At 35.1% G+C, this 19127-nt stretch overlaps 1 protein-coding gene across 1 annotated transcript in view; it reads right to left on the reverse strand.

Annotated features, from left to right (window-relative positions):
* Positions 1-19127, reverse strand: part of apolpp (retinoid- and fatty-acid binding glycoprotein apolipophorin) — a 117726-nt gene that overhangs the window by 62977 nt on the left and 35622 nt on the right. The window contains exons 12-23 of the mRNA XM_083138159.1: positions 18518-18801; positions 16915-17124; positions 15989-16165; positions 13117-13304; positions 12244-12501; positions 11124-11326; positions 9285-9431; positions 7742-7990; positions 5805-6112; positions 3262-3391; positions 1683-1846; positions 1025-1230 (exon numbers count right to left, since the gene is read on the reverse strand). Coding sequence (XP_082994285.1) covers positions 1025-1230; positions 1683-1846; positions 3262-3391; positions 5805-6112; positions 7742-7990; positions 9285-9431; positions 11124-11326; positions 12244-12501; positions 13117-13304; positions 15989-16165; positions 16915-17124; positions 18518-18801 — 2524 coding nt within the window. The remainder of the gene's footprint in view (positions 1-1024; positions 1231-1682; positions 1847-3261; positions 3392-5804; positions 6113-7741; positions 7991-9284; positions 9432-11123; positions 11327-12243; positions 12502-13116; positions 13305-15988; positions 16166-16914; positions 17125-18517; positions 18802-19127) is intronic.

Consider the following 19127-nt stretch of genomic DNA (forward strand, 5'->3'; position numbering starts at 1 on the left):
GATTTAATCGGAACACTTAATGTCCGAATTGTAATAATAATAAAAAAGTAGACATGTAGTAGCCGGATTTATGACTTGTCCTTACCAATTCTTAACAAGCTCCAGGCAGCTGTGTTGGAATGGCAGGGTTGACAGGTGCGGAGAAATTTTCACGAAAAAGTGAAATTTCGACCCAAAATTATGATTTTGATTTTTAACGTAAATGTATGGACAATATTTACGTGCAGGTTGCATGCATCTGGTGACAAAATTTCAATCTGCTAGTGTTGCCAGCTACGGAGATATGTCCCAAAAATGACACTTTTCACTCAACCCATAAAATTGCCAGTCATAATCCATCAAATGCTGTACATGATCATTATTGGTTGCAAACAACAGATTGGCATGGCATCCATCACTCATCAGACGTCTAATTATGATTCTTCGATAATTTCTTACATAGTTTTCTCACTCAAAAGTTAATTTCTGGAAAAATTTTAAAGCTGTCTTCCGCCAGTTATTAATTTATTTAATTTTATGTATGGAATAAATTGATAATGTACAGCTTTGAAAAATATCTCAATGGATGAGTTTTTATAATGCAGCAAACCTGGTGTAAATTTCTCTTACGATTTTCATGATATAAATTTTCAAAGTTTGGGTTGTGCAACTTTTGAAACACTCTGTATATATATTCGAGACAATTTAAAAATAAGAATGGGACAGACTAATCCCTACTCTGTTGGTATACTGTTAGGCTTATCAATATTGCTGGTAATTTTAAAGATCCAATATTTCTATAAATAGCTTTTAACTTAGTGCAAAATTCTTCCATTTTATTATTTTATTAATATAAAGGTTCAATTCATGTATCTTGGTTACATAAACAAAATTTCTAGATATGTAGTTTGTTCTTTGATGGTAAAACTAATTGCAGCCAAATTGTTACATAAATTAAGTAGGTGAATGAAACATTGAGAGTCTTCGTACAATATTTGAAATTTAATATTAAAAACAACACTATTCACAGAATGCAATTACTCACCTATATTCCTTTGAATCACCACTGATCTTGAGTAAAGTGTCTCCTTGAATATTGACATCTCCTGGATCGCATTTGTAAATAATGTCAGATGTCAATTCGATCTTGCCACCAGGTGATATTTCAGCCATGAAAGTAATTTGTGATTGGTCATCTGCCTTAACCTCTCTTTTAGCTTCTACTGTGACCACGTTTCCAACTGCTTCAAGCTAAAAGATAAAGAGAAGAATATACAATATTGATAAAGATGTGACAAAGAGCCATTTGCAAAAGATGTGCACTTGTTTGAATCACATTGCCAGGAATGCTACAATTCCCTGTAGTGTTCATAAATAGTACATAAAAGCCTAGTTTCATTAATATTTGTTCTTGTATTAGTAAAATATATATTTCATGTTGTTAACATGATGAACATGTATTTTTTATTTTATTAGTTGAAGCATTTACCTGGATATAGTTTGCATGAGTATCATGAAATTCATGGAAAATAGAATCTTTAGCCTATGACAAAGCCTTTATAATAATAAAAACTCCAAAACCATAAGGAAACTTTGAGTAGTTTTAAAACAAATACATAGTAGGCATCATCATGATTGACATTTTCAACATTTTTACGAGTTGCAACCAATGAATGAATGAATAGATTTTGTCGTATTCTTACCTTGAAGTGGAGCTCAGCATCTCCGGCATGATGTTCACCAACCTTGGCATCAAGGTGGCTGGCTAGCCTTAGCTGTTCATAGTTTAACAGAGCATCATAGTTAACACTCTTTCTCGTTGCTCCTCCTTGTAGAGATAGTTCAAATCCAAGTAGAGGATAGGATGCTAGAATGAATGACACTCACATTAAATGTTTATATAATTATTAGAGGCATGCATATTTCGTTTTTGACAAAACACGAAATATGAAATAACACATTCTAATGTTAATTTTTCATGTTTCAGAAAGGTGTGAGGTGCATTTTACTATCCTGCTTTGTCACGAAATGATATGAAATGAACTGCAAAATGCGAAATAGACTCCTAAAAACGAAATTTAGTGTTTATTTACCGATGCAACACGTTCTGAAATTTGAATTATCCTGCAAGTTATGCAATTCACGGAAAACTGATTAATTTTGCTGTAAATATTTGAGAAGCAAAAATGGACCATTTATACTCTATTAAATATGTATTATGTGAAGGGATATGTTTATTTTGTGTAATAAGTGCAGTTTTTAAATCAAATTTAGGATTATATTCACAATTTCAAAACCAAAATGTCATTTTATATATGTACCGCTTTTGATCTGATTTTTCACCACTATAACACCGAAATTTTATTTTATTTACCACTTTTGAACCCAAAGTTGACTCTGGTTTTGTACCGAAATTTTGCTTTCTTATTTACTAAAAATATGTGCCTCTAATAATTATACTATAATGTATAGTATTTTATAAATAATCAACTCAAATATCAGGAAATATTTAAATTGCAAGAGAGTTACTTTGATACAAAGGTTGTTCAATGTTGACCAGGAGATTTGTGCACAAAAACTGGTGAATAACAATAACTGGAGAATGACAAAACTTCCAGAGAGTGTACTTTCATCCTTCGTCAGTATTGTGTGTGCCCTGATGTAGTTGGAGCATGCGAGTAGCGTTATCAAAAATGGCAGCAAGTAGTATGTCTGTATCTGTGGGACAGCAGTGTATAATCGAATTCTGTAAGGTTTTATTCATGTGGATTTTTTTGGAGAAAGGGTCAGAATTAATGCCAGTATTACTGCACACTGATCACTGATATAGGGTGTCGTAAGTAATGCTATTCACAAGAAAAGACCAGGAATGTTGTCTGAAAATGTCACCATGACAATGCCCGGCCCCACACGGTTAATTTGAGAGCAACAACTCTCGCCGAAATACACTGGGATGTTTTGTTTCATATCCTTACGCTCCTGACTTAGCCCTCAGTGATTATCAGATTTGTTTGAGCTCCTTAAACAGCATGTGAGAGGGAAGAAATTGAAGAAGGATAAAACACTGACAAAAAAGATGTCCTGCAGTGGCTACGACAGAAGTCAACTTCCTTCTACAACAAAGGATTCAGGGAACCGACACATCGATAGAAACAGGGCCTGGATGTTCAGGGGAAACACTTTGAAAAACTGGTCTGGTTTGGTGCAGTCAACCTGGAATGGCCCTATTTCCCATGCAATTCAAAAGAAGAAAATTACGAAGCACAGAAATAAATTACTTACCACTAGTCTTTACTTTGACATCAAGCGAATCCAAAGAATCGATGTTGTATATCAAGCTTTGATGCAGAGATAACCTGGACACTTCACTCTGGGGATCAGCACCATGCACAAAGGCAAAATCGTTGATAAACTGTAAAGAAGAAAGCACAAATCAATGCATATTCATGCTTTAAAAGTACTGTAGATTGAACTAGTGGTGGCTTAACAAATCTCTGGCAGGAGCATGGATGACGTTCATAAAAGTATACCGTTAATGTTGTAAGTAATTAATTTATTATTTACACACCATAGTTAGTTTTCATATATATATCTCGACACCTCATTGGTGTCAAGGGGGAATGGTTGCTTAATTTTAGATGTTAAGGTGAGTAATTGACCTTTATTTGTTAGATCATATAGGGGCCTGTTGTCATTTTAGACATTGAAATAGGAGATGTCAAAAAGGGTGGGTTGTTTGCTATTTACTCTGTATTAATTGATGACTTATTGTTATTTTTGCACATCTTGGGTGAGCAATCGCCCATCCATCCTCTGCCTTAATCCATCCATGAATTAAATATATGCATATACATCTTGCCTTACATTAAACATTACTTTCGTTGTTTCTATTTAGGGATGGGACCGATTAATCGGTACTCTATCGGTATCGGCCGATATAGGCATATCGGTGTATTGGTTTATCGGTAAAATTACCGATTATCCGATCCGATATATCGATAAATATCTGATAGTTTAGTACAAAATTCTGCCATTTTTGTTGTAATTTTTATGGATAATCTCCATGCCCTACTTTTTTAAAAAGTAAATGTCTGAATATACAATCTCTCTTGCACTGCAGTCACTTTGAAACACACATTTTTTAAGGAGGTCAATGAACCTTTCAGGTTCTTCCAGGACCATTTTTAATTTTATATCGGATCAGTAGAATATTGGTTATTGGTATCTGCAAATTTTATATCGGTACTTTATCGGTATCGGCCAAAATTTCATATCATCCCATCCCTATATTAAATATATAAAATTGAAGATCAAAAATACATGAAATATGCATAGTATTGCAGGAGATAAAATAGAAGTATAAAAATTTAATTGCGAGGGTCATCCAGATAAAAAGGAACGTTTTGGTGTAAAACACAAATGATATGTGGAAAAATATTATGGTACAGAAACTTCATACCTTACTCGACTCTTCCACGTTCCGAAAATTTCTTGATTGCGACAGGCGATGAGACATGGGTTGCCTCAACACCCGAAACCAAGCGCCAGTCAATGGAGTGGCACCAAATGGATCACCTTCCAAGCCAAAAAAGGCCAACATACACTCAGCATGCAAAAGGTTCTGGCAACTGTGTTTTGGGACAGGAAAGGCATCTTACTCATTGATTTTCTGCCACGAGGAGCAACAATAAATGCTGAGGTCTACTGTCAAACGCTTCAAAGGATCTGTCGTGCCAAACAAACCAAATGGGGTGGTTGAATACATTGTCGGCAACCGAGTACAATAAAGGTATAAACAAACTGCTATCATTTTATAATAAGTATGGGGAAAATGTGGAAAAGTAGAGTAAGGTATGTAGTTTCTGTACCATAAATTTTATGCACACATCATTTGTGGTTTGTGTTTTACACCAAAACGTTCCCTTTTTTCTGGATGACCCTCGTACAAATGTTAACTCGGATACTAAAAGAATTTTACTAATTCTGTTAAGCTTTAATATGCCTCTATTAGCTAATCATGACAGGCATCAATAAGTAATTGATGAAATGGATGAAACAAGTACAAGAAACATACATGTTTTATCCAGGATTCAAACTAAAGACAACTGCTTAACAGCATAATATGCTAATTACTACACAACAAAAAAAAGGTAAAAAAAAAGGTAAAGTGTTCCCCTGTGCATAGCACCACGCCATGAAGGCGTACAGGGGGTGTGGGGGTAACGCCCCACACTTTCTTGATCCGGTCGTGAGTGGGGGTGATGTGATCAGCATCACGCCCCTGACCACCTTTACCCCCCAGGGTTTCCCCCAGGTACCCATGTTATTCGACGCTGGGTGGGCGCCGGGGCCGCTTCCACCGTTAGAAAAGTTCCCGGATTTGAACCGGCCGGGAATCGAACCCGGGACCTTGAACATGGTAGTCAGACGCGTTACCGACTGAGCCACCACGGCCAATTACAACACAACAGAGGATACTTTATGCTGAATAATAAAGAAACTAAACTAGAAAAAAAATATACAAAAAAATATACTAATAGTGTTTGTTACGCAGGGGAAAAAGTGTTCTATTCCATTAGATAGAAATAAAATAGAAATAGAAATATCAGTACAATTCAGTCAAAATTACAAATAAAAAAGTTTGAGGAAAACTCAAAGTAAAAAACACATGACATTAAACTTTGGCCAATATTTATAATAAAATTCAATAAAACAATAAACATTACAACAATATGCTGGCTGTACTGAATTCTTATGTGAATGTATTTTAAGTTTCAAGACAGTTAAGCAGTTGCACATCACACAAAAGTTTTGCTAATTCTTACCTTTCCATTTGCAACCTGGAGTTCCAAACTAGTTGCGATGCCAAGGTCTCTGTAGGCTGACAGCAGAAACTGTGAGCTCGTCTTGATATGGACGTCGTTGGCATCACCAAAATCTTGGAAGGTGGACTTGTAATTGACGTTGGATTGCAAGTTACTGAATAACAAAGTTAGATCAAGACCATAGAGAGAGCCGTCTCGTGAAATGTAACCGTCTACTCCATACTTATCGATTGGTGTGGTTAATCTGACAGCATCAAAGCCGTACTTGTATTTTTTAGTATCTTGATCCGCTTCCAAAGTAATTTTTCCTGGAGGAAGATGTGTATGTTGTAATTAATTGTGCTGTCAGCAATGACATAAATAGTCACTATTAGGGGTGTGTGGAACAGAAATATTTTGGTCAGGATGGTATCGGGACAGGAAATGTTCATTGTTTCCTGACACACTGGAAACCTCAAATTCTACATGTCATTTTATCTTAAGTGGGGGAAAAAACACCCAACAATTTCTGAGAAATTTCAGACACTTGCGATGCAAAAAGCATTGATAATTAACCACTTTTAAACATGAACATTTGGAATTTCCCAACTGTTAGGGGTCCAGAAAAGTTTAGAAATCTTTTCCCAAAGTTGGGATCGGGACAGGAAATTGTTTTCCCGATTCCAGCATAGACTTTTCAGGATTCCACACACCCCTAAAAAAAACTATTACAGCTTCAAAAGTTTATTAACTTTTTAATTAGAAGAAATATTAACTCTTCTTTGCTAATTGCATTGTTTATATACACTTCTAGGCAAATTGGAACAATTGAGATGAAGATGAATTATGCATTAATGAAGTTTGTGTTGTGTAGCCTGTCACATAAAAAGTTGTATTTTTTTAATTTTGTTAACTCAAAAAAACATTTTCTTCTTAAAATTTTAGTCCTTTTAAATCTTCCGAATTCACTAGTCATTTGTTAATTATTCTAAACAGCTGTAAATTCTAGTAGTGAGTAGAAGTACAGTATTTTAGTACTACTCACAAACATAGTTTAACATTTGTCATTGACAAGCTCTGCTATCGAAGTTCAGAGTGGGTCACATATTTTGGTTAATGCCAAACAATTTAGATGAATGATGCACTGATGAAATACATGACACAACACAGCAACGAAGGCAATGAAAATTCTATGCCAACTGAGAATATGAAGTAAAGACACTTTTGTTGCACAATATGCTAACCACTCCACCAAACACACGAAAAACTCAATTTTTTGGATAACAGTGGTCTTACAGATAAAGTTAGAATACGTATATAACTTTTTCTCACTAATGCTGTATATTTCTATTGATAAAATAATAATACCCCATGGCGTAACAGCCCGTGCCCACATACCAACTGCCGAGCTCACTCCAACCTTTGACAGGGTGAAGTGTGGTCAGCACGACTAACCCTCATTTGTTCTTGTAGGTTTCCATGATCGGGTTACGCTACTCATTCGTAGCTCCCCAATTTCCTCATGATGGTGGGTAGCCACCGGTCCCATACACAGGCCGAAATCTCAGGAGAAACATTGTTATGCTTCCCCCAGGAGACTCGAACCTCCATGCATCCTGTAGCCAGAGCCCAAAGCTTGTACCTTAGACGATGTTGGACTTCTATAACATTCACTCTCTGTAATAAAGAACCCCTCCCCTTTTGTATTACTTTAATTTTGAACACATCGAAATTATATTTTCCCACATAATACATTCAATATTGATGGTTCCAACATAGCAAAATGTCGTAAAATTCCCCTCGATTTTACATTTTCCTACATTTTAAGTTTTCTCTGCTTTGTCCACTCATAATCAAATTCTAGGTTCCACACTATTTTCACATGGATTCATACTTGCAAGAATACTTAAATGTTCAATTTGCTGACAGCAATATACATTAAATGGTGTAATACTTACCGTCAAGTGCGTAGTCATCACTGCCTGCTGGTTTCAGATTGAAAACAACTTCTTTGCCTTTTTCATAAGTGACATCGCCTTGCACCAAGGATGCACTGTGATCAGGTGTTTTGTATTCAAACAACGGAACAAAGACCTTCCTGCTGTCGCCACTGCTAACTTGCAGTCCAATCCTGCCGTAATACTCTGCTCCATCTAAGTCAAGTGTTCCGCTCAAACTGTGTTCTGCGTCATTGTTGATGAACGCTCCTGCAAAACAACACAAATGTAAAATTCTGACGTATGTGATTTGATATCTTATCAATTAATATAGGTACAAATAAGTACAAGGAAACTGCAGTGGTCTAGCTGGTACAGTTTCTGACTGCCATGTAGATCTGGGCTTCATTCCCAAGGTGATGATATCAGGTGGAACTTTACACAGCAATGTTCCTGCACAAAGCAGCTCTGGAACTCAACCAGCCTCTAATCAATGGATACCTAGGGTCAAGCTTCGGGCAGGGCAGTAAAGGGACCAGAGCATGGTACTGATTGCATCACATCCAGTATTGTCGAGATCAAAAATCTGGTTGAACCCCAGATGTCTTTTGCTGTAGATGGCATCACTAAACCTGTTTTCCTGATAGTGCAAAAGGGTGTTTCCACTTCTTCTTCGGAATGCACATGCTCCACATTCTCGTGTACCTTCATGGGACAGTATAATGCACAGTGGACAGCTTTCAGCTTACTATGTCAAGCAACACTTAATAGTCACATACATTTTAATATTTAATAGGGATGGGACCGTAAGATATAGGCATATCGGTGTATCAGTTTATCGGTAAAATTACCGATAATTTTACCGATCCGATATATCGATAAATATCTTATAATTTAGTGCAAAATTCTGCCATTTTGTTGTAATTTTTATGGATAATCTCCATGTCCTACTTTCTGAAAAAGTAAATGTCTAAATATTCAACTTCTTTTGCATTCCAATCAGCTCAAAACACACATTTATTACGGAGATCAATGAAAATTTCAGGGTCTTCAAGGACCATTTCTAATTTTATATCAGATCGGTAGAATATCGGTTATCGGTATCGGTAAATTTTATATCGGTACTGTATCGGTATCGGCCAAATTTCATATCGGCCCATCCCTAATATTTAATAATGTTTCTCTCAATATGCATATATATCAATGTTACCTTTCTACTTTCTAGTAAAATAATACTAAAGGCTTCTTGTTGTAACACTTGTTTTGTAAGTAGCATTATGTTAAAATATTTTTCTTCATTATGACAAAGTTTTTGTTATGGAAAAGTTACTGTTGCCAAAAAAACTGAAAATACTTTTTTGCATATTGGGTAAATGAATAATTTGACACAAATAATAAAAACAACAATAAGTTCATAATATTTAGGTCATACATTTAGGATTGAATTTTAGTTGTATGGTAATTAAGTTTTAGTTCCTGCAATATTCAGTTCATTCATATCATTATCTCACCACCAAAAAATATTAAAAATATCAATAAAAACTAATGGTATTATTTTTGTTACCTTGTGCAGAAGCTGACCCAAAAGGAGATCTTATACTGAGTTTCACTTCCTTGTTTGGTGCCGATGATCCCTCTAGGGTTACAGCCAAAGTTCTGTCAATTTGCGATCCAGGTGTGTCAAACAAAAGCTCAAGGCTGCGACTGCGACCTAATTAATTAAAAATAAAGATACAAATTTACAAGATGAATTACAGATCAAATCAATCATAATCTAGCACTAAAAGTGATACTCTAGGGTGTCTGGAGGGAGCAGGGGGGCTTTGACTCACTCTGAGAAATAAAGTCTGCCAAAACTTTGTATATTCACATACATAATTTGATTTCAGTCAAGACTAATTTGCACTAATTGTTACAAAGGACTGATATTATCAGTAAGGCTATTACAGATCATTGCAGGAACGTGAAAATTTGAAGCAAAAGGAGATTTTTTGGGGGGAAGAAACTTCTTGATTGGACACCATCCCTTCCCTGGAAAATAAATCCTTATTTCCACTCACCCATGTTAAAGAAAAAATCAGGTTAGATGAAATTGAAGATTTTTTTTTTTAATAAGCATTAAAGATAATTTTATTCAACAAGAAATAAAACAATAAATCTAAATATTTGACAATAATCATTCTTCCTTTTCAGGCATTTATTCAAACATCAAGGAATTACAAAAATTGCTTAGTAGAGTTATTTAGTGCAAAAATAATTAACTAGATGTAATTATAAAAATCCTGAGCTAATCAATATTTCATTTTATAATGTTAGTTGAATGTGAAAGTTAGAGAGAGCACAAACACACATGGTAAATATAAGTCTTCAAAGAAACAGAAGTCCTTGTAAAAAAACAGATTACTTGTAAGTTTATTTGCAACTGAAATAAAGAGGAGTAAAGTGGACTTAGAACAAATTTATTAACACAAATCCCAAGGGACCGAAAAATCAAGAGTTCGTGTTAAAAAAAATCATGCTAACCGGAGACTCAAATTTTATTGTTGTAATACAGTTCTTTCTAAACATTAACCATTTACAATACGTATTTTATATGTCATCATAGAAAACACTACTACACTACTACAGTAATTAACTTTTTTTAAAAAAAAAATACTGACAGATCATTTTCTGGTGAAAAATTCCTGTATATTGCGCTGTCGTAGATGGGAACACAAATGCCTGGTAACTTCACGGACAACTGTACTCATAGCTTCCGTAAAACTAGCGGTCAATTCGGAACAAACTCGTACTGGCTACGTTTTAAAGAATAGAAAAACACATCTGAACACACAACTGAATTTGTTGGTTAAATACGTATAAGCTCATTGCTGACGCAATGGTCTGGATTATCGAGCAATTGCACACAAGTTTTAATCTTGATGTTACTCGTACTGGCTATGTTTTAAAGGATATACAAACAAATTTGAACACATTGTTGATCTGAACCTGTTGGTTACAATACTGTATAAGTTGATTGTTGACAAGATGATGGAGATTGTTGAGCAATTTCTTACATACCTAGAAGGAGAGCAAGAGAAAATAATTATGAAAACTTTGAAAGTTTGTGTTAAATGAGATCTAATGATGCAACGGACTAAAAAACAGTTCGTAATTTGTGGTAACCGAAATTCACGTTAACCGATAAAACTTTCTGTAAGATATAATACATCCCTGCCGTGACCAATATTTTGTTCATGTTAACCGAGTGTTCGTCTAAAGCAAGTTTGTGTTAACGAGGGTTTACCGTATACTTGTAGTGATTACAGTGATAAAATTTTAATAATTTTTATATTAACAAGTTTAATTAGGAATGTATGCGCTGAGCATGAGAACACAGCAATTTGTACAATTCAGTGCTTACCTTTAGCATTATACAGAGCTCTGAAATGATAGCTGTTCAAACTTGCATCTTCCTTCTCCAAACGAACCAGAAGTCTGCTTGGACCATCGAGAGGGAAATAGGGAGAGTTCCTTGTCAGACCTTCGTATGGGAAGCCTACTTCACCGCAAACGGTAAGTCCAGTTATGGGGGCCAGTTGATCAAAGCAGCCAGAATAGTCCTTCCTAAAATAGAATCATTCAAGGTTTCTAGAATAAATCCTAATAACAATAACTTTTATTATTTGTTACATACAGTCCATTGTTTTCCAACATATCAAATTTTTGTATTAGAACATCTGAAGCAATGAAGGGTGCTTCTGGTTTGAATGATTACTATTTAAAAGGAAAAAAAGCACTTTAAAGTCTGATAGAAATATGTAATGATGAACCAAAGTGTTCATTTCTTCTTGCATGCACATTTATTTACATTGCATAACTTCCTCTTTGTATCAGAACGATAATTTTGACAATACAAAAAGTTTACTTTCTTTTTGGCTGTTTCAGAAAAAAAAACATTGCAATGTCTATACAGGGTGATCCATGAGTGTGGAAAAAACTGTTTAAAACAAACACGGATAAGGAAATATGAATCACAGAACACTATACATGAATAGGGAGGGGGGAAACTTGTTAGGATATTAATGCAATCTTGTGCCAACATTATTAGAACAAATAAAACACTTACTTTTAATATGGGACATGACATATGTTTGTTTTTTAAATGCAATATATATCCACTATTTCCAGCTGTCTTCCTCAGGTCTGACGAGCTCAGATCCACAATCCTTGTTACCTTACCTGAGAAAAACTGAAACAGCGGAAATATTGCATTTTAAAACAATTATGTCCATGAACCAATACTAAAAGTGTAAACTAATAAATTGTGGAACTTATTCTTGTTAGAATACATTGGTGGTAATCTTCAAATGCGCTATCTTGGAGTAAATTCTGTTTTTTTTTAAATAGAAAGTTAACCAAATTACATCAAAATGGGTTATAATTTCATGAGAAACACAATGGTATGCTTAATTTTGGCAAAACTCTAAACCTTATTCTTGTTGAACACCAGATGTCTTTTTGCTGCAGGTGGCTCGACTAACCTTTTTCCTGAAAGTGCAAGAGGCGTTTCCACTTCTTCTTCGGAATGTACATGCTTCACCTTGAAGAGCTCAGTTTTCAAGTCAATGATTTCCTGCTTGGGAAGTGGGAGTCCAACGTTGACATCAATGCCCTTTCCTCCAAGAGTCTTCACGGTGAGGTCAACACCAGTGGAGGAGTGGAGGCTGGTCACAAGCCTTAAACCTGCCTCAACAGCATAAGCGTCGACAGACATGAGTCCCGAGATTTCCACAGATGAGCTGGAAGAAATGAAAGTTTTCACTTATTTGTCTATCAAAAGTGAGGTATCTTAACATAACACTCAAATAATCAATTACGTGTAACTTCTCATATTTTTAGCTTCCGTTGTACTAAGTTGAAAGATAAAGTTCTACCCTGTGCACCATACCATGAAGGTACACAAGAGATGTGGGAGTAAGTCTCCACGACATCTCGATCTATGCCACAGTGGAGATGTAGTGATCAGCACTATGCTCCAGTACCCATTTCTCCAGACAACCACTGGTGAGAGTTGACAAAAAAGATGTTACCTAAGATCACCAATGCATAAAATCAAATCTCTCGCTCTTGCCCACATTAGAATTAAATACACTACCATCTGAACCAACAATCAGGCTTTCCTTTGTGTTATCTATAACACAAAAAACTACTACAACTGACGTTGTTCTATGATGTAGTATAATAATAAAATAAACATTCTTGCAGACCCCATGAAAGATTAAAATGCCAGAAAAGTATCGGCCAGAATCGATAAATTACCAATATATCAGCACTCATATCTTTACAGTCTTGGATTTTTATCTGCTCACATGTGACGTCCTTAAACACTAGGAATTTGTAGAAACAATTCTTACCTTGGAATCAATTTGAGGTGGGCCTCGATGTTTCTTGGGTTCTTCAAGATGGAACGTACATCAACACTTCCGTCAATATCAACATTTATTGCTGCTTTTCCAGATGCTTCCAGTTGGAGAGGAAGACCTCCAGCAGTTGGATAAGATGTCACAGTGTCAAGGAAGGAGAAGTAATGCCTACGATCCCTCTAGAAAAGGCAGAAAGCAATCATTTTTTAGAAGTAAAAATAAATGCCGAATATTACATACAGTTGAACCTGAGTTATACATATGTCAAGGTGAATAGAGAACAATACATATAACTGAGAATCACTTACAGGTCAGATTTAGATACCATGCCATATCATTATTAAGGTACTGTAATTGTGTCTATTTTAAAGAACAAGATGTACATAATACAGGCTATTTCTATAATGAAGTGGTAAATTAACAAATCTGAAAGTTACATTCTTAAGTTTTATGTGGATTAGAGTCCACTTCCCATATAAATTTTACTTTGGGGTCAAGCATGTAACATTTCCTCTTTCTGTTTTCCATAGCCGACCAATAGCAACTGAAAACATTCACTGGACAAACCACTGTTCTGTTTTTATTATGAAACACTGCAAACGTCAGCTATCGGCATCTTTCTAACATGTGTAGTTTCGTATCGTGATTACGTACAAAAGAAAATGTGTCGCATATGCTGAAACACTGCGACAAATCTTTCTCCTCTGATTTCATGCCATGCGCCGCAATTGTGTTTCTAGCAAATTGAGACCAACCACCATCTTGTTTCATATTTGAAAATCGCCTTCTGTTTTTGGAACCACAAGAAATGTATATTTTTGTACCTTAGTTCCATACAGATCAACTGTATTTTATGAAAATTAGTACATATAACCCCAAATTACGTATAAACGCATTATGTAGAAATATGGTTTAATAAACATGTTTTTAAATTATATTTTGCCGAGACCTATAGTAACTTACGTATAAAACAGAATCACATAGACCTGAGTTACGTATAAAGCAATCTCAACTGTAAATCTAATCAAGTTTTGGTGGCAAAGAAACACAATGCACATATGTTTCTCTTGCTACTGCATCTTCTTATAATTTCATCCTACAGTAGTAACTTTCAAACTTCAGGTTTGTTGTCCACTCTGACCTATATATGCATTTTCGATTAACCTTTAAAAGACGACAATGTGAAAAAACACCATTGCTTAATGATTCGTAGGTAGGTACAGCACTATGATTCAAAACTCTAATGAGTTCATGAAGTAATATCTAGAAATCGATGTAATGGAAAATCAATAATTCACAAGAGAAAATAAAATTATGGATGGGATAGATTAATCGGTAGTCTATTGGTATCGGCTGATATAGGCATACTGGTGTATCAGTTTATCGGTAAAATTACCGATTATTTTACCCATCCAATATATCTATAAATATCTTATAATTTATTGAAAAATTCTGCCATTTTGTTATATTTTTTATGGACAATATTCATGCCCTACTTTTTAAAAAAGTAAATGTCTAAATATGCAACTTTCTTTGTACTGCAGTCACCTCAAAACACATTTATTAAGGTCAATGAACTATTCAGGTTCAAGAACTATTTGGAATTTTATATTGGATTGGTAGAACATCGATTGTTGGTATCGGTAAATTTTATATCTGAACTTTATCGATATCAGCCAAAATGTCATATCGGTCCATTCCTAATTAAAGTCTATAAATAATCAGTTCTGATGTGATCACAAGAGTTATATATTTTGTAAAAATTTAAATCACATGCCCTCTTCCAATAACATTTATTTAATGTAATGATTTCAAAATTTATTTTGGGATTAATAACATAGATTTGCTAGGAACATTTCTATGCATCATTTTCAATATCCACAGAACATTACCAGATAAAACTATGTTGCCAACAAATTGATCTAAGAGATCAGAAACAGTATTTTATGCATGAGGAAAAAGGTCTTCAGAATTAACGTTGCCAACACGGGGATTGCAAAATGGCAGTGGTACCAATCTTTCTCAGCAAAATTTCATTTTGAACTACAGAAAATAAGTACCAATCATGGTCATGTCCAAGGGTGTATCCAGGGGATTTGGACCCCCCCCCCCCCCAAAGTCCTTTATTTTTTTACGGATTCTGGAAATAACATCCACTAAAGGTTGTTTTTTTTCAGTGAGAAATTGTTTTGGTACAGAAAGTGAAGTTGATGTGTGTCTTTTTAAAAATGATATATGCAGAGGTGAAATACTAAATACAAATATATTGCATTATGTACCAGACATAAAAATAAAACTATTGTCAATGTGTGAAACTCGATTTCTAGAGAAACATGATTCACTTCATGTTTTTGTTAACTTCCTTAAAACTTGTCAGTTAAGCGGAGCTGTCCGAGTGAACCATCACTGATCATCTAGCCGCAGTTGAAAAAGAGGAGTTTCTTAATTGTACTCTTTATCTGAGAAAAGTTTTTTCACTTTTACTAAACAGTTGTCAAAGTACAGTATTTAGAGTCCTCATCACAATTTAGCCTCTGCTCTTTCTTTCCCAAGACACGTCACAGAACTGCTTCAGAGACTTCGTGAAATTTCAAATAAAGAGTTCAGTGAAATATTTCATACTGCTTCTAAGTGTCAACAGACATTCAATTCTGAAATTTCGATTCAAAGAATAACAAATCACAATAATAATAATAATAATAATAAACAAGATAACTATAATCGTATTATTATAGAGGGGGACATGCCATTGATCTTGGAGGATGGGCACCCCTGGCTGGACTCCCCACCAAAATATTATTTCTGGATACGTCCCTGGTCACATCTATTTGTACCACAAACTATAATTATTCAGAATACTTACCTTGTAATTCTTAGCACCATCAATAAGTTTATCAACAACCTCAAATACTTTGTCGATAATGTGGTCAGGGTTCAAGTCGTGTGTGTTTCCATGAATGTCATAGTAAATCAATTCCTGGTTGAAGAATTTTGCACTCAGGTCAATTGTGACATCATGGTCTGGATCAGGTATATGAGACTGCAAAAAAAGAAGTGATTGGATTTGATAAGAAATATCATTACAATCCTGAAAGACAAAATTGTAAGTTATAAAGAAACATTAAAATGAAAAAAATTACAACATACATGTTAACTGGTGTACGTTACATCAATATTAACCAAATTTTAAAGGCAATTATTATTTGGTTTTATTTTAATGTATCGAAGAGAAGATAAAGTCTGGCATTTTATTAAGTATGGTGTAAAGTAGACATTTAGTGTTCAAGGCAAAAAAAATTAATTGAACGCAAAAAAAATATGCAGTGAAAAACCTTGCAATATGTTTCTAAACAATATTTCTGTGAAAACTTTCTATATACAATGGAACACCAATTTTTGCGTTCCCGGATTTTACATTTTCCTGCAACCTTGATTATCCCAACATAGCAAAATGTTACCAAATTTTCTTCGGATTTACATTTTCTTCTTGGTCTTCTGAAAAACATAAAATCGAGGTTCCACTGTACTCTTTTTGTATATGAATTTGAACAAAATTTCTACTATTAGGGCAATTGCATGTATATGTGAAATACAAATACATAAGAAAAAAGCTAAAAATAAAACAATTTGTCTGTGAAAGTAAGTCACATTTTTTATTTTTAATTAGTGAATGAAGGGGATGTTTTCCTTCTCTTACAAAGAGATATTTTCACTGTCATTTATGCATCTACGATTTATTTTACTGTTTCTTTTGATGCAAATCTATGACCATATATATGCAGTACTTACTTTCTGGTAATTTTCATCCAATTGTGCCTTAGTGATGGATCTCTTGCTCCTGTAGGACTGTTCAGCACGGCTCCTGATCTTTTCTGCAATGCTCAAAAGGTTTTCCTTTCCAGTGCTAAGGACTTCATTCAGGTCGTGTCCCTTCAAGTAGCCCTTTGGTCCAAAGAAAGCCTCCAGAATGTATTCCACATTTTCCACTCTTGCGTTCACCTGGAATACGAACAGAAAGCACATTAAGAATCATGAAGTGAATTATTCCCTTTGGTTACATTTTCGGTATTCTTAAATCAAATTGTTTCTCAAGCATTATAATTGTCGTTCAAATGTTTTAAATAATTTACAAGTTCAAGTAAATTGGCACACTCAGTTCATTTGTTTCTTTCTCCTTTGAGTTAATTGCAATGATGGGATGAATAATGAGCTGATGAAATAAGCGAGGACACAAATAGTGGTACTCTGGTGGTACAGTGTCACCTTGTAATCAAGGAGTCAGGGGTTCGATCTATGGTGGAGGCAGACTGCAAAGTGCATTGGGTTCTATTTTAAACTGTATGTCCAATCTCAATAAGCCTCCTTAAGGGTGATATGGATTTGCAACAAACTTTTCACTGACTGCATTTTGTACTGCATATATCACTGTCGAAATAAGTCTTGAAATTCTTGTATGTGAAATTTGTTAAAATAGTGACTGTGTAATAAAAGTAGTAGCCACAATAATTAGACTTTACTGTGGTATTATGATTGATTGATTGATTGACTTGGTGTTTTGAGTCCACTTTCTGCACAGTAAGGCTAATCGGGACTGAACCTACAGTTTAAAGTGGGATCCAAACCACTATGTGCTTCCACCGGGTATCGAATCCCGGACCCCTTGATTACAAGGCGACGACACTACCACTGCGCCATCAGGGAGGCCTTTACTCTGGTATTCGTAGCTACACATATGTGCTAATCATTTTTCAGTTTTCTTGAGGATATTGTTAGGAAGAAAATAGGAATAGATCTGCAAAAGACAATATCTGTTTCTTGCCTAATTATATCAAACATGGGACAGCAACATATCATATATAGGTTAGTCTGTTTTAAACAAGGTGGTGTTTGAGCAAAACAGCATTCACAGTAGGATGTCACGAAAATTAACACAATTTCCAGACTGAAGTGACAGCAATTAATGACATGAGGCAGGTGTGAAGCAACATGTGTCACATGAAAATGCAAAGATAAATGCAACCTTTTGTATGGAAGTGGCACGACAAGCTACATGCGTCACTTGACACTCATACTGAGCTGTTCTCTCATCATGTTGCTTTGGTCTCTTGATCACATATGCTTACTGTATGCCTCTTGTTACTCGGTGTGAAACCACGTGTTGCATGTTACTTGAAGCCTGTTGCATATCGCTTGTCATGTTGGTCTGAAAGCTTCCTTACACACAAGTGTCCACGTTGACTTTTTTTTTTAAAAAAAAAAACCTGATCTGATTTCAGTACGATGCCGTCGCTTGTAGCATCACTAATATTGCTAAACAAGATTTCATGAAGCAACAGAAAAATACTTTGAACCATACATTCCATGCTCTACAATACAAATAAATCATACTTACATCAAATAAATTAACTGCATGGCCAAACATGTATGTTGTCAAGTTAAAGTTGACAGATCGAGGGATGTAAGACTTCTGTGAGTAGATGACATCTGTTTCCGAAGAGAATCCCACGTTCAGAATTTCAAGGACGTAGGAGAGTTCATGCTGGTGGGAGAATTTTCTGTGGTCATGGGGGAAGCGTTTCCTTGCCTTCACTTCACGGAGAACCTTCTGGCTGTGGGCCTTATCTGGGTTGGAACTTTTTCTCAAGTTGTTCAGATGAGAGACAATGAATGCTCCCACTGGAAGTGGTAGAAGAAAAATATGTAAATTATTTCAGAAACAGCAATATTTTTAAACAACATAGAGCAGCTATTTTTTTTTCCTGATGTGTAAATATGTTAACCAACTTTGATCAAGTATCATTATGTGTCAGTACAAATAACCAATATTAGGGTGGTCACTTTAGGACCATGATAAAATTCATGTATAATTCCCGGTTTTTCAAGGCAAACTTTCCAAAAATTCAAGGGTACAAGCAGATGTTTTCTTCTATTTCAACCTTATGTATTACTGCCTCTTACCACTCACACAAATATATTAACAATATGGTTCCAATGTATCCAAA

This window comes from Lepisma saccharinum, chromosome 16 (assembly GCF_977018435.1).
Source record: "Lepisma saccharinum chromosome 16, izLepSacc3.1, whole genome shotgun sequence".
Lineage (NCBI taxonomy): Eukaryota > Metazoa > Arthropoda > Insecta > Zygentoma > Lepismatidae > Lepisma > Lepisma saccharinum.